The sequence below is a fragment of the Natator depressus genome, chromosome 15 (genome assembly GCF_965152275.1).
Source record: "Natator depressus isolate rNatDep1 chromosome 15, rNatDep2.hap1, whole genome shotgun sequence".
Classification (NCBI taxonomy): Eukaryota; Metazoa; Chordata; order Testudines; family Cheloniidae; genus Natator; species Natator depressus.
In genome coordinates this window covers 24447230-24463298 of record NC_134248.1, presented here as the reverse complement: position 1 = coordinate 24463298, position 16069 = coordinate 24447230, and the positions used below count along the sequence as shown (strand labels likewise).

Sequence of the window (16069 nt, the reverse complement as noted above, 5' to 3'; positions counted from 1 at the left end):
GTAACTTGGATACTTAGTACCTTCTAGTAGTTATATGCTCTTCCAGAATTAAATTCAAGATTTTTGACTACATATATTTGACTATCAAAGTTAGCTCCTTAGTAAAATTTCCATAAGCACCTAAGTCCCATTTACTTTCAATGGGACGTGGGCTCCTAAGTCATATAGATCCTAAAATTTAGCATGCTGAGCTTGAGCCCCGAGGAATATTTTAAAATAGATGTTCAACAAAAATACCTGGCATATGTTCAACTAAAGACAAAGTAGTAGTTTACCTACTTCTATTAACGGGTTACAGCACGTTGTAACTGACACAGCGGATCCTCAGCTGATGTAAATTGGCATAGCTTAGTTTAATTCAATAGGCCTAGGCTCGTTTACACCAGCAGAGGATGTGGTCCCTTGCATTTGTTTCCAGCTTGTTTGATGGCAGAAAGGCCAACAGTGAAATTCTGACTCCAGTGAAGTCAATGACAAAGCTCCCATTGACTTCAGAGGGGCCAGGATTTTACACCAAGAGTCCATCTTTAGTTAAATGCATAAATAGTGTCAAAAATACAAACTTGGCATGCAAATACTTGCAAAGTAGTAACTGTTTCGCCAGCAGACTAATTAAAAGTCAGTGTGCTCCCTTTTATGATAGTGATATTTATTTAGTTTTCTGAATTGTGACTAGGCAATATTTCCCTGGAGAAGAGTACACGAAAGAAACCGTGTACTTGGCTTTTGGATCAAGGCTGGGAGGACATAATTCGCCTATCTGAACTATTTCCTGAGGAGTTTGGGTCTCTTCCAGATGACGTGGAAAAAAATCTTGAAGTATGGAAAGAAGTAAGTGATTTTCTTAGTCTAGTTTCTATTCCCTCCCTCTCCAATTAAATGTTCAAACATGATCCAACTTGTTAAAAATGTTTGAGCGATCACTGGCTTTTCCCTTTAATTCCCTGACTGGATGTTTCTTTAGAAGCTGTGGGGTAATTGCATGATCTACATAGAAACAGGGAAATGGCCATAGTCAGACCAGTCAGCCATTTAGTCTGCGGTTCTGTCTCCAACACTGGCCAGTACCAGATCCTTCTGGGGAAGGTTCAAGGAACTGATAATGAAAAATCTGGAATAACCTACGCCTGGGGAACTTTCTTCCTGACCCTGGGCAGTTTGTGACTGGCTTATGTCTTGAAGCATGAGGGTTTTAAACGTTTTAAAACATCTTATCTTATGTAACTGTGGATGTTCTTGTTTTCCAGTTAAATGTCTAACATGAGATCCCTGCCCCAATGAAGTCAATGACAGTTTTGCCATTGGCTTCAGTAGAGTCAGGGTTTCACCTCTAATCATTTTTTAAATCCTATTAAATTATTAGCTTTTATCATCTTGTGGGAGTGAGTTCCACAGAGCAGTTACATGTTGTATAAAAAAGTATTTCCTTTTATCAGTTTTAAATTTGCTGCCTTTCAATTTCATTGAATGTCTATTTGTTCTTGCATTATGCGGGAAAGTAAATAGGAATCTCCGATTCACCTTCTCTAGACCATCCATTATTGTCTTGAGCTTGTGACCTCATTTAGTTGTATCTTATGAGAATTACCATAAAATGAAAGTATGACAATGGCATTGGATAGACATGTTTTATACTGAAAAAGTTGATTTTTGGCATTTATTTAGTATTTTTTTCTAGTTTCTCTTTTCTAGTTTCAATTTTCTCTGATTCTTCTCTGTTTCCCCATGACTGTATCTCTTGTTGCAGTCCTGTTATCAGATTGACTTTATCTTTCCTAATAAACTTGGTTGATTTATCCATCTGATCAACTCATGTTCTCTACTGTATTTCCTTTCTCAGTGGTATGATCTGGATGCCCTGGAACAATCACCATTTCCCATGCAATACCAAAATAGTCTCACACATTTTCAGAAGCTGCTGCTTTTACGTTGTTTCCGAGTAGACCGCATATATCGGGCAGTAACTGACTACGTTACTCTGACAATGGATGAGAAGTAAGTTGCTGTCATACGGTTTTTTTTATCCAGAATCTTTCTAAGTTTTAAAAGAACCAAAGAAAGTCGGAGGTAACCGGAATCAATTGCTAAGCATTTACTGCAGATTGATATTTCATAGACACAAACCTAAATGTGAATGCAAAATGAATTGTGTTAGATTCTCACAAGCTTTTTTGACTTGAGAGCCTTGAAAAGTAAACAAAAAGCAGGTGGTAATTAATTGAAAAATCAGTGTAAAGTGGGGAAAAAAGTATACAAAAGGTCTCCTGTCCAGTGCTTCCTTACTGAGGTAAATACATGTGGGGAAGATTTGCTCACAGGAGAGCAAAGGAGTAACTGATGATCCCCTGCTTTTCTCCAGAGCCTTCCTCAGCTAATTCTAGTGCATATCCATGTACATTTCTCCTTTCATTTAGCCTCTTAATGCATAGTTAAAGGTTCTGTATCAGACTGGATGGATTTTATTTTTCAAGAATTGCAAGTGTCCTATTTTAGCTGGTATTTATAACTTCGAGGACATAAGCATTTTTGGAGCTGCAGCTGTTTTAGGAGCAGTGTGATAACCCCTAGCTACTCTACCTGAAGATGTTAGCCCTTTGCTCATTTCACTTTACCAGAAATTAGCTGTCCCTCTCACTATGCAAATCTTTGCCATTCGCTCTTCCACTAAAACACCGTACCCCCCCTAAACTGACAAGTATCATTATTTTGAACATCTATACTTCCCATATATACAGTGCACAATGTATGTGACATCAGTAGATTTAACAAGAAAAGCGTCAATAGAAGTTTTAAAAATTCCTTGCCATTAAAAGTATACATAAAATGGGCTGAGATACGTTATAATTAGACCTGCTTGAAAAAAATTTGATGGAACAGTTTTCTGTCACAAAATGCAGCTTTATCAGAACCTTTGATAGGAATGTGTCAATTTTGACAAAATTTGGAGCGGGGGGGGGTTAAAACAAATCGCTTTGAGTGTCTTGGTTTGTTTTGATGATGTTGACACATTTTGTTTTTATAAAGGTAAAAATATTTTGCTTCAAATTTATCATTTTGATTAATTTCATTTTTATAATAATTTTACTGTAAGAGTATATATATATATATTTAATATAGTATATTATTATTTATATTATATTGTTTTAACACAATGAAACATTTCATTGACCCCCGTATCAAAAATTTTAAAATATTTTATTCTGCAGGAAATTCTGACTTTTTGTTTGGTTTCAGAATGAAAACAGATTTTTGGAATACTGGAATTTCTTACAGAATAGAAATTCTATTTTCTGACCAGCTCTGGTTGTAATGTTTACAAGACTCGGGTATAGTACCCAGCACTGACGGTGTATCACTTTGATGATTAAGGATCATGCCGCACTTTTCATTAGGTCCAGTGTTAACCCTTTGTCTGAGCCAATTTCCAGCTTCAATGGTGATGTTGTTCTCTGTAAATTCTCCCCATGGTTTCAGCTGAACACAGTATTCCACTTACCATCTTGTCCTACGATACATACTGTTTCTGTGTGCGGTTAAATAACTGCCAAATTCCACACCGCAGGTGGCTGTACTTCAGGCGTGTGTGATGTGATCCATAGATATAGTAAGTGTTTCAGTTAAAGGGCTCAATCCCGCAGTCTCACTCCTCCTACATATAGTCCCATAGATTGCATGTGAGGCAAACACTGCATTGGAGGATGGGTTTGCAGGTTCAGCCTCTAAATTTGTACTGAACTTTGAGATCCTTTGAATTGAAGGGACTGCAGCAAAGTATTATCATTAATTTCCGTTCATGTGAGTATTTCCATAATTTGCCTAAACAGGTAACTGAGATTAATAGCCCTTTGTCCCATTTAACTCTCCTAACAGATGGCATTTTAAATATTTTGTGCAAATTAGTGTACCAATTTATTGTACTTCTCCCCAACCCCCCCAGATATGTTCAGCCTCCTGTGATCAGCTTTGAAGCTATCTTCGAGCAGAGCACACCTAACTCGCCCATTGTTTTTATCCTAAGTCCTGGCTCTGACCCTGCCAGTGACCTCATGAAACTGGCTGATCGGACGGGCTTTGGAGGGAATCGACTCAAGTTCCTCGCCATGGGACAAGGACAAGAAAAGGTATCTTTGTTGTGACAAAGCACAGTTCAGTGGGATGGTGTGTGTGCTGCCTTCAGTACATTATTTTGTGACTGCTGCAGATCTCATTTCTGACATTACGGGTCTGTCCAGGCATCTGTCCCAACAACCCCCTGCTTTTGGGAAAGCCATACTCTGTGTATTAAAAACAAAGCAATCTGGGTGGGAACTGGCATACAGATTACCACCCTAGAAGCAATCACTTTCTGTAAAATGAGAGCAGACATTTGTCTGGTCAGTTAATTTGCTGTTTGAGTCAAGACAGGTTCAGAATTGCTTCCTCACCTGTACCAAAAAAATTGTTGAGGTTGAAAAGATGCAGATATGCAGGCTGTCAGATTTCAGTCAATGTCCCTGCCGCTCCATCACTTGATATGAATGTAGGGAACGTCATCACTGCATATTGGTATTTGCAAGCAAAAAGACCCTCATCTGTGCTCTGTTTGTACCTTCGCTTGTTTCCCTGCTCTAGCATGGCTGGGGGATTTTCAAAAACACTCAGCATTTGGCTACTCTGTTATCATTTGAAATCAGTGGCAAAGCTCCCATTGGTGTCAGTGAGAGCTGAGTTAGACCAATACTAAGCTCTTTTGAAAACTGCACTCTAATGACCTAAGCTTACTTCATTACTGTTTTCAAGTGTTTGAAAGCTTTGTGCTGTTTTTATTTTTAAAGCAATTAATGAAATAGAAGAGTATCTCTCCCAGCACAAGGTATTCCTGGGAGGCTCTGCGAATTGGAACAATGGCTTAATTGGACATTTTTGTTTCCCTCAGAGTGTGCCAAGAGAATTCTGCTTCAAAAGAAAGAAAGAAAATGCTCTGTTTTCTTGCTATGAGGAAGCAGTTGGAGGCACTAAACCATTCAGAATCCCTGCACTTTCAGGGTCAAAGCAAGCTTTACTCATAGGCAGCTATTTCCATCTCATTGACACAGGTTGCACTGCAGTTACTGGAGAATGCAGTGGCTCGTGGACAGTGGTTAATGTTGCAGAACTGTCATCTTTTGGTGAAATGGCTGATTGATTTGGAGAAAGCATTGGAGAGAATTACTAAACCTCATCCAGACTTCCGCCTGTGGCTGACTACTGACCCTACTCAGGGCTTTCCCATTGGAATACTTCAGAAGTCTTTAAAGGTACAGTACAGGGACGAAACACCAGCAGAGAGCATGACACACCACTCTTACGCATGACATGCCACTCTTATTCAGGCAAAACTGATTGACCTTGGTGGGAGTGTGGCCTGCATGCAGGATTGGGCCCTAAATGCTGTCTTTTTTCTTTGTAAGCAAGATCCTATTGTCATCCTCTGGTTTTCCAGCAGGTGAGGTTTCACTGATGTGAAATAAGTTTAATAGAAGTATTCATCTGATACTACCCTTAGGCACATACGTCTTAATCAATCCATCAGTAAAAGTGAACTTGTAAATGCCCTTTAGATCCAAACACCACGGTGATGAGTGGGTTAGAAATACCCAGCTACACCTCCTGTCATTTCTCTAATGCTGAAAATGTAGAGCCGAGGTCTGTGTCTAGCTGGGCAACAGTGTCAATAGGGCAAATGTTCTTATAGGACAGTTGTTTCCAGCTGCTACATAAGGCTGAAGCATTTATCACAAGCAAGATGAGCTGATTATTTATAAATGGCGAGCCAGAGATGCTGTACTAATCTTCTTTTTGTGGTGACTATTTCTGTGGTTGTAAATCATTGCTGTGACAATTATCATTTTATCTGACAGATGTTAATGCAGCAGAGTGACAATTAGTCATTGATTCAGATATGTATTTTAGTGTATCAATGACATCTTTAAAATATTCACCACCGGCAGTGCTTAATCCCAGATCTGCAAAAAATAGTTATGTGTATATCTTCCATTTACGACTACAAATACCCAATCTGTGAGCACAGCTGTGACCGTTGCAAGCACAAATTAGTGCTTTTGTGACATTTGAAAATCAAGCTAAGAAGTTGTCTGTGCCTCAGTTTCACCATCGCAAAATAGGGTTAATAAGCCTTACCTGTCTCAGAAGGATGATGTAAAGCAACATAATTAAAATGTGTAATTCAAAATATTTGAAATTGATTTCAAAATATAATTAAGTATACTTAATAAAGTATTACTGTTATATAACTGCTCTTTATATTTTTAGTATGAAGCAAAAGTGTAAAGTTCATAACTTTAATAGTTTGCCAGCTAATTGAGAGGTTTTTTTTCTTTTGCTAGGTTGTAACAGAACCACCGAATGGGCTGAAACTAAATATGAGAGCCACCTACTTCAAAATTCCCCATGAAGCCCTTGAGCAATGCCCCCATGGTGCATTTAAATCACTGGTCTATGTCTTAGCATTTTTCCATGCAGTGGTTCAGGAGAGAAGGAAGTTTGGGAAGATTGGCTGGAATGTACCATATGATTTTAATGAATCTGATTTCCAGGTAAGAAGCTAAAGCTAATGGCCCTTGAGTTTGCACAGGTTACCTTTGCAAATATGCTCTGTCTGTCCATCTTCCTATTCACAGTAAGTTAGTGTTCCTCCTTTCCCTGTCAACACAGACCCTGTAGACCCCTGAGTCTATAAAGTTACTTTTAGCCAGTATCAGGATGGCTGAGAATAACAAGTCAGGTTCCTGATCCAGCCTCTTTACATTTTGCCCCCTGCTGGCTGTTTGTTGTGAGATTTATTTTTCATTTTCTTTTGAGGAAGACATGATGATTAATGTACGAATTAGAATTTTGTGAAAACTAAATGTCTGTATCCTTGGCTGACAAATTTGTGACTCTTCTCATCCAACATGTTGTAATAACTGTTATTAGGTGTGCATGGAAATCCTGAATACATACTTGACCAAAGCCTACCAGCAAAATGATGACAAAATCCCATGGGGCAGTCTCAAGTATCTCATTGGAGAGGTAAATCTGATTGTTAAGTAGCTCTGATGGTAAAATGAAATCATGTAAATAAGGACAGCACTTGCAGAAAGATCAATCTTATCTTCAAGCAAAGTGGGCTAAGATTCTTTCCTGGTTCTTTCAAGTAATTGCTGTATGGCCCTGAGTAAGTCACTTCACCTCTTTGTCTCAGTGAAATAGGGACATAACATTTACCTACACCATGGAGAAGCTGGGATTCTTAATTAATTCTTGATTAGAAAGCCCTTGGGATCCTTTGATGAAAAGCACTACACAGAATAACTGCAAAGAATTATCATTACAATAGGCCTGTGCTGGAGTGTGAACTATACGAAGGGATATTTACAAAGCTCCTGTTACAACATTTCAGAGCTCTCGCTACACACTGCATATTTCAGTAAAGCGGCAGAAGAAACTGAAATTTTGCATCTTACTGAGCTCTTGACCCTTTGTGGTTCCTGAAGTAATCAAGCTTGAGAGGACCAGCTCTGCCATGGTCTTCACAATCTGGCAGCCATCTCTAGACTCCCCCTAGTGTCCAAGCACTTCATGCTTTTGCCCCATAAGGAGGTGTTACCAGAGAAGCACAGGGTTTCCTCTTGGAGGGGCAGTATGCAACAGCCAAACATACTTTGATGTTTCCAAAAGTTTTAAAATCTACTTGTTGCAAGTAAGCATGTTATATAAAATAGTTTCACTAATTTCTAGGTCATGTACGGTGGGCGTGCAATTGACAGCTTTGATCGTCGCATTCTGACCATATATATGGATGAGTATTTAGGGGATTTCATATTTGACACATTTCAACCATTCCATTTTTATAAAAATGAAGAGGTTGATTATAAAATCCCAGCAGGGAACTCAAAGGATGAGTTTGTTGGTAAGAAATGCATTTCCTTCCAGACAAGTTAGTATTTAAAAATTCTACCTACAATCTGTTTTCCTTTCTGTATTTCTGTTGTTATATAAGGGCTGTCTCAAACTTCAGCCATCCACTGTGTGCACTGATTGAAATGCTTTTGTTCCCTTGGTTAATAAGGCCAGACGTGTGTAAATCTGCGAGCGTCTAGTGGCCAGCTCATCACACTTCTCTTTATAAAATCTTTAGTTTACAATTTTAATACATTCTTTACTTTTTAAATATTAAACACCCTTGACACAAGTAGATCTGGTAGCTGTATCTTAATACACTGCATTTGGATAAGCCTCATGTATTTTTGTGTTATAGAGGAGCTAGAGTCTCTACCACTTGCTAATACCCCAGAGGTGTTTGGTCTTCATCCCAATGCCGAAATCGGATACTATACACAAGCTGCTCGAGATATGTGGTCTCATCTTCTTGAGCTGCAACCTCAAACAGGTATGATTCTGTCACCTAGAATACAGTTCTTGAAAACAAAAAGTAAATCATGAATGCCTAAGACCTTGGTCTTGTAACTTCTTGCACATGGGCAGCCTGTTGTGTTTACATGGCCATTGACTTCACCATGGCTCCATGTGGGCACAGCAGGGTGCCCATGTGCAAGATGTTGCAGGAGAGGAACAAGAATCTGCTAGTATTAAAAATCTATAGGAAATGTTTGAATTTAGACTAATAGAAAACAAAAGTTATTTAGCGCTCGCTAAACTGTTCTAATTACAGGGGAATCTGGCAGCGGAATTGGTCGAGATGAATATATTGGACAGGTTGCAAAGGACATAGAAAACAAGATGCCTCAAATATTTGATCTTGACCAGATAAGAAAGACTTTTGGAATAGAAATTTCACCAACAACAGTCGTGCTATTGCAGGAATTGGAACGGTTTAACAAACTGATCATTCGTATGTCCAGATCCCTGGCTGAACTACAAAGAGTAAGAATATTCAGTTTCAAAGGGAATCCTCCTCATTTAAATCTGTTGGGCTTTGAAATTCTTAAGTTCTGTCTCTGCAAATTCTCTCCCCAGGCCTTGGCTGGGGAAGTTGGAATGAGCAGTGAACTGGATGAAGTGGCTCGGGCTCTCTTTAATGGACAGATCCCAAGCATCTGGAGAAAGCTGGCAGCTGACACGCTAAAAACACTTGGAAATTGGATGATTTACTTTAGGAATAGGTATAACCAGTACACGTCCTGGGTGAGTAAGAGAACAGAGAAACCCTCTGCTGTATCTGCATTATTTACTGCCCAAATTAGAGTCCGTCTGTAGGATTCAACACCTAACACTGTCACTAAAAGCTGTTTGAAACGAACCCATTCCGTTACAGTAGTGACACTGCATACAGCATTACTGAACCCTTGCAGTGGGCTGATCAAATAGGGCTCCTTGGCCAGTCTTTAGAGATGCTTCATACCTGCAGCTTCCACTTAAACTGAGTGACAGTTGCAGGGCTTTAGCACTGAACTCCCTGGTTTTGAACGAGGAGCAGGCAGGTCCCTCATGAGACGGAGCAGTTCGGAATTGAAAGAGGTCTCTCTTGTGATTGATTCCAGGTTAATGAGGGCGAACCAAATGTTATGTGGCTCTCAGGACTACAGATTCCCGAGTCTTATCTCACAGCTCTTGTTCAAGCCACCTGTAGGAAAAATGGCTGGCCACTGGATCGCTCCACCCTGTACACACAAGTGACCCAGTATGGTACTGCAGAGGAAGTCACCGAGCGCCCTGGGCAAGGTAGCACTTTCCAGTGCAGAGTTTGAGAAAGCGGTTGTTAATTAGGCTGCAAACACAATGGCCATTTTACAAAGGTAATGAGTGTTAGTCTGTTTTAACTTACGCCTTTGCAGCCAAGAACTCAGAGTTGTTTGTCACGCAGGACCGTTCATGGAAGAACTGATGCCAAGGTATTCAGCGGGAATGGGAGTTAGGCTCTGTCCATATTTAAAATGCTCCAGCTACACTGCTGTAGTGCTTCATTGTGGACACTACAGCAAAGGGAGAGGTTCTCCTGGCACTGGAGTAAATCTGCCTCCAAGAGGTGGTAGCTAGGGAATGGAAGAATTTGTCTGTCAACCTATCACTGTCTGCCTGGGGACTTAGGTCAGCTTAACAACAGTACTGAGGGGCATGGATTTTTCACACCCCTGAGCAATGTCACTGGGTTGTTCCAATTTTCCTGGGTCTTTCAGGTGAGTGCCTTACCTACCAGGCTCATATGCTTTGGCCCATTTTGCCTCTTTCATTATTTATATGTAGTGGAACTGCTTCGACAGGAGCAACTGAGGGACTCCCACACTGGACTAGCTCACTGGTTAGGGCACTCATCTGAGAGGTGGCAGATCTCTGGTCAAATCCCTTCTCCCGGGGTGGGGCGGGGGCAGCTGTTAACTTGACTTGAAGTCAGGGGGTCTCTCATATCCCAGCTGAGTATCCTAATCACTGGGCTACAGCTTATGAGGCAGATCCTCCTCCCCCCCCATGGTGTGTGGCATTAGGTAGCCTCTGAGCTTGCCTAGCTCAGGCCCTGCAGGCAAGATCAGTGGATTTTCTGGCTCACATGGGGGCTTAGGCATGTGGACACCTAGAGGGACACAGCAATGCATGGGCCCAGGGGTGGAAACAGGCACTTTTACAGGAAAATCTTGGGCATTGAGTGAGTTTAGGCAAGCAGCTGAGCAAGGGTTTAGTGAATCTGGGATTTTGGAACCTAAGTGCCTTTGCAAATGTAGCTCTTAAGATTGAGCTCCTTTAAAAACGTTTAGCCTAGATAGTGTAATTAAAGGTATTTTTAATTTTAAAAACTGCATGAAATTGGCTTGTGCCTGATTCATAATAAGTAAACACAGGAGTCATTTACAGTATTTCAATGCACTGAGGTTGCTGTAAACCCATAGTAACAAGGTCTGGCAAGTCCAGAGAGAATGAGCCTTACAAAAAAAGAATCCTTTTTGAATGGATTCATTTACAAGATGTTGCTTTTCTACTTGCTGCAGGATGCTTTGTTTCCGGTCTATATCTGGAAGGAGCAGACTGGGACATTGAGAATTGCTGTCTTGCCCGAAGCAAGCCCAAAGTCTTGACGGTAGATTTACCTATTCTAAAGATAATTCCTATCGAATCACATCGGCTCAAACTACAGGTATGAATATCTTCCCTCAAGGACAGACTGACAGGCTCTTTCCTATTACCACAGGCAGAGCACATACCGATGTGATCGTTTTAACAACAAAATTGGTTTAGAGATGACTGTGTCTGAAATAGACAAGGCATAATTTTTTGTCTTCCTTAATTAGATTTCTCTGCTGTTAGTTGTTATCACTTGGTGACACATTTAGTTTTGGCCAATCAGGATTATTGAATGAAATGAAAATTGGGGAAGCTGATACATCCCTGTCCCCCTATCTGCCCCAACCCGGGATTTAAATTAAGGCTGTCTTAATAGTATTCTAATAGTGAATGCAAGATTCTTATATCACCTTTACTAAAGGCGTAAGGGTTCAATCCTGCAAACCCTAATCCTTGCTAAGGATCCTTATTCATGTGATTAGTTCCACGGCAGTCAGATGCATGAGCCACTTACATGAGCAGGTTTGCAGCGTCATGAGCCCCCTGTTGTACTTCAAACAATACCTGCCTCTCTCTTGCCTTTAGAACACATTCCGGACACCTGTGTACACAACCTCCATGAGAAGAAATGCCATGGGCATTGGCTTAGTTTTTGAAGCTGATCTTTCAACCACAAAGCATATTTCCCATTGGGTGCTGCAAGGGGTCTGTCTCACTTTGAACTCTGACTGACACCTTAAACTGTTGATTTCCCACACCCAAAGTGTATTGGTGGATATCTGAGAACAACTTATGAAGTCAAATTAAGCCAAGAAGCACGGGATCAAGTTTTTTTTGCCCTGCATTTTCAAGAGAATTCTACTGATTTTAAACTGGCCCGGAGACATTTTCAAAATAAGTATTTGCAGCAATTTTTCCTAAAACATTCAGATTTAGTAAATACAAAGCACCATGCAGTTAACTTATATTTAATTCTGTCTGCATATTTAAAGAAGGATTTTAGCTATTTATGTCAATTTGTATTTAATCTTTTCTATACTTTTGAAAAAATAAAGGTTTTAGCCTTTTAGGTTGGAGAGTTCTTAAAATAATCTGATCAGAGAGCAAAGAGAGGGGTTGTTCAGTCATGCCACAGACATGTTTTGATTTAATTTTCATATAATTGTAGCTTCACTCTTACACTTTTCTGTAAACTTTAGACACAGGCACAGATGGGAAGTTGGATTACTTTCCAGAGCACTAGCTGATCTATAATGTCCTTAGTCTAAAGGATAAGTACCTACTTCCAACCTCTCCTAAGAAGTTGTTTTTTTTATTAGCTTAAACAAGTATTGTATTTCGAATTGGTAAAGGCACATCATGGACCTACCAGCATTTTGGAATCATCATATGCACAATTCTATTTGTTGTGCTTTATCGGACAGCAGACTCCTACCACAGCAAGAATGAGTGTTGAGGCTAACTCCCAGAAATTTAGGAGTTAAAGGAATACGCTTACACAAAATCTGCATTTGCATTTTTGTGTTGTGTGTATTTAGGGTAGGGAAAAGGAAGGAGGGGGGAAATGGGCAAGCAGCTGGTATGTTACTGGGAGAGATGAAGTATTGTTGAGAGCATAGGAATCACACAGACCACACTGTTCCTCCCATCCTTTGAGTGCCAGCATGACAATGTCCTGAGGAAAGCCAAGTTCTCTAGCACTGACTTCCTGTGGTCTCTTGGGTAAGTCATTTCAAAACATGGGTTAAAATGAGTATGAGATTTATCCACTGCTGTAATGTACCTTGACATCTATGGCTGAAGTGTGCTACAGAACTGCAAACTAGTGCCATCTTCCAAACATCTGGAATGAGGGGCTTAAGGATAAACTACTTAAATAGTTCTGTTTGCTACTAGAGATGACTAACCCAAAACAGTTTTTAAAATTGTCGGTTAAACGAAAACATTCCCCTTTTTTGTTTCGCAGGTTAGTAACTCATTTCTCCTTTGAACTGTAGATGCCCATCCTCTAAAAAAACCTAAAAGAATATTTGTACTTTGCTAATAATTGACATTTTTAGTAATGGAATTCTCCAAACCACTTAAAACATTGAGAATGGGTTGAAAGGCTCCCAAGGTCAACATTGCCAGATAACTCTGAAAATACCATCTGGGTTTTGCATCCTTCCATGAGCGTGCCTCAAAAAAGAATGAGCCTGGTGTCTCCATAAAGTTGTTTCAAACTTAAAACAAAAACAAATAAATCATTGGTTAGGTCTGATGGTTTTTATGTTGTTGTACAATATACAGACTAAGTATAAAAACAAACATTTCAATAGTGCACTTTTTGTGCAGTGTATTATTTTTACACCTTAGTAAGGCGTTTTAAGAGCCTTGTACAAAAGGCACCATAGTGCAAAGTATTAATTAGTGTAAGATTAATATTAATCATTCAATTTCTAAACACCAAAACAGGAGCCTGCTTTCCATTAGGACAGTATTCGTACTCTTTCCATGAAGACTTACACAATAGTTTTTCAATTGGTGTTTTCTTTCCTACACGCCCACCAGAGTCAGTTATATATTATGACCATTTGAAACTGTTAAAAAGAATGAAGAAAAGGACACAAATCAAAATACAGGATTAATAAAATAAAGTTTGTTGGGAATTTTGTAAAAGTGGAAAGAAATGTAACAAAAATATGAACACAGTTTGATCAGGACCACTGAAAAAAAGTTCTCTCGTAGGTTATCTTAACACATGTGCACATCTGCATTATTTTCAATGCTGCCATAAGAAAGGCTTTGTCATGAAAGTTAGAGTCTGTGTATGAAACGCTACATACACACCATCAAGACTTCAAAGGAACATTGACATTTTAAACATTAACAGCCAATACATATTGCTGGAGGTTTATAATTAGTATCTTTTTTCATTAATGTTGATTAATAATGCAGACTGTAGCCTGTGCTTTTGTCCACTTATGCAGTTATAGTAAATGGAGTAGTACTTAGAAGCAAGCAGTCAGGTACACCTAGATTTGGCCACAGCATTTAGTAATTATATACTTTGCAATATGAACAGAGAGTCTCGTTTGTGTTTCATTGAAGTAGGATAATTATTAATGACAGATCTGGAAAAAATTTGGCATGCATGGGGCATTAAAAGAAACTTTACTGCAGGTGAGATTTATCCTATTTGATCACAGTGCATAAACAGAAACAGAATAATAGAGCATCACATCAATCATTTCACTTAAACAGTTCTGTCTGTCCCTGAATGCTTTCGGACCACTTTACTTCCATTGACCTGATCCACGGCTAATGTTTCAACCTCAGGCTGAGGCTGGGATGTTGTTACATGGTGAATTCGATGTGCCACACCAATATGCGCCTTGTGCTGCTTCTCTTTTGCTGGACTGTGTGATTCGCCTGATGTGCGTTCTGAAGCAATGGGTGGAATAACTAAAGGCCTTTCTTTGATCAGGTGGATCTCTGCAGTTTCCCTGGCCAGTAAAAATGGAGTGGGATCAGGCATAGCATCAACAGGCTCTCGCAACAGCAGCTTTCGGCTATCCGATCCTAATCTATAGGCCTCTTCAAACTCCGGGTTTAGTGGTGTTGACAGACTCTTTTTCATTCTGCGTCGTGGAGTCTCAGGTAGCTTATCTTTGGGAGGGGCTGGCTTGTAGTTGGACAATACTGGACTTCCAGATGGGGTGGCGTCCGAAGTCCCACTTGAACTCATAAGCTTTTTCTTGGTAGCATGCAGTTGTGAAGTTAGATATGCAATAGTGCTTGCTCGCTGCTCTAGTTCACTTGACAGCATATTTAGCTTATGGCTTTTCATTTTTAACTCTTCTAAATACTTCTTTTCTCTTTCTTTAATGGTGTTTTCCAGCACCATTATCATTGCAGTTTTTTGTTCCAGTTCCTTTAATAATTCATTATTTTCAGCCTCTTTGACTTTCAGCTGAGCTTCAAGTGCTTCACATTTTCTTTTGAGTTCATCACTTCTTGAATTACCATTTTCTAGAACAGGAAAAGTAAATTGTTTCAAGCTAATTACAGCCGCTAAGTGAAAAACGAGCAATGCAACTCCTTTCTTTAAAATTAGTTCTCAGAATGTAAGAACGTCCCAAAGGCTAACTTCTGGAAGTACACTGACCACTTCTTAGTTTAAAAGCTAACACGATAGCTCTTAGTTAAATAAAAAATTAGATACAAGACAATGCCACATTCAGCAGCTTCGGATGGGGAGGGAACCCAGTTGATGATACCAAGTTTAAGTAAAAATGAAGATAGCTCAGTTGCTCTAGGAAAGTAGCCAGAAATTATAGTAAATTTTGGTTGCTGAATGCTCCCAAATTTAAGTCATTTTGCAAATCCTGCTAGGCCCCCAAGAGTAACAAGAACTCATTGACATGGCTAGGAGAATGCCTGGCTGTACCACATTAGAAAGTCTATAAATGTAATGGTGAGCTAATGGTTAGAAGAATGCTCTTGAAGTCAGAACTCTTGGGCACTATTCCACTGCCATGGCATGACACCTCGGGCAAATCACTTAATCTTTTCATACTTCATCTTATCCTTCTGTAAAATAGGTACAATCAAATACTTAACACAGAGCCGTGTTGTGAGGCCTAACTGTCTGTACCCTTTCCCTAGTCTAGGGGTTATCCCCAGCAAGCATTATGCTCTTAAGTATCAGCAGCTGAAGCCCAGCACAGCTGAAATGCCTGGCAGTTTTCTCCAGATCTGTGATGCAGCGACAATATTCGCACAGTTTCAAGAATGTGATTTATGGGCAGAGAGAGAGTATTTATAGTTTGTCTTCCTGTACTGAGTAGAAGGAAATGCTGGTCTGGTGGTTAAAACAAAGAAATGGGAGTCAGCAGTTCTGGGTTCTATTCCTGGTCCTTCCATAGGCTTCTTTGTGACCCTGGGATAGGAACTCTTCAAAAGCATTCAGAAATTAAGCCTAGCAAGCAAGAAAGCATTTTGGGATCCTTGGTTGGAAGGCACTGAACATTCTAAGTGAAAAGTGTTATTACAT

At 39.8% G+C, this 16069-nt stretch overlaps 2 protein-coding genes across 6 annotated transcripts in view; one reads left to right on the top strand and one right to left on the bottom strand.

Annotated features, from left to right (window-relative positions):
* The window catches only part of DNAH10 (dynein axonemal heavy chain 10), a 101045-nt gene extending 86279 nt beyond the window's left edge, over positions 1-14766 (top strand). Inside the window, exons 67-79 of the mRNA XM_074973276.1 lie at positions 677-831; positions 1841-1995; positions 3938-4121; positions 5076-5276; positions 6366-6575; positions 6955-7050; positions 7759-7930; positions 8279-8410; positions 8693-8904; positions 8998-9165; positions 9522-9702; positions 10962-11107; positions 11620-14766. Coding sequence (XP_074829377.1) covers positions 677-831; positions 1841-1995; positions 3938-4121; positions 5076-5276; positions 6366-6575; positions 6955-7050; positions 7759-7930; positions 8279-8410; positions 8693-8904; positions 8998-9165; positions 9522-9702; positions 10962-11107; positions 11620-11766 — 2159 coding nt within the window. The 3' untranslated portion in view covers positions 11767-14766. The remainder of the gene's footprint in view (positions 1-676; positions 832-1840; positions 1996-3937; positions 4122-5075; positions 5277-6365; positions 6576-6954; positions 7051-7758; positions 7931-8278; positions 8411-8692; positions 8905-8997; positions 9166-9521; positions 9703-10961; positions 11108-11619) is intronic.
* Positions 13276-16069, bottom strand: part of CCDC92 (coiled-coil domain containing 92) — a 111351-nt gene continuing 108557 nt past the window's right edge. For all 5 annotated transcript variants that reach the window (XM_074973279.1, XM_074973281.1, XM_074973282.1 and 2 more), the window contains one exon: positions 13276-15045. In XM_074973279.1, the coding sequence (XP_074829380.1) occupies positions 14270-15045 (776 nt within the window). In that variant the 3' untranslated portion in view covers positions 13276-14269. The remainder of the gene's footprint in view (positions 15046-16069) is intronic.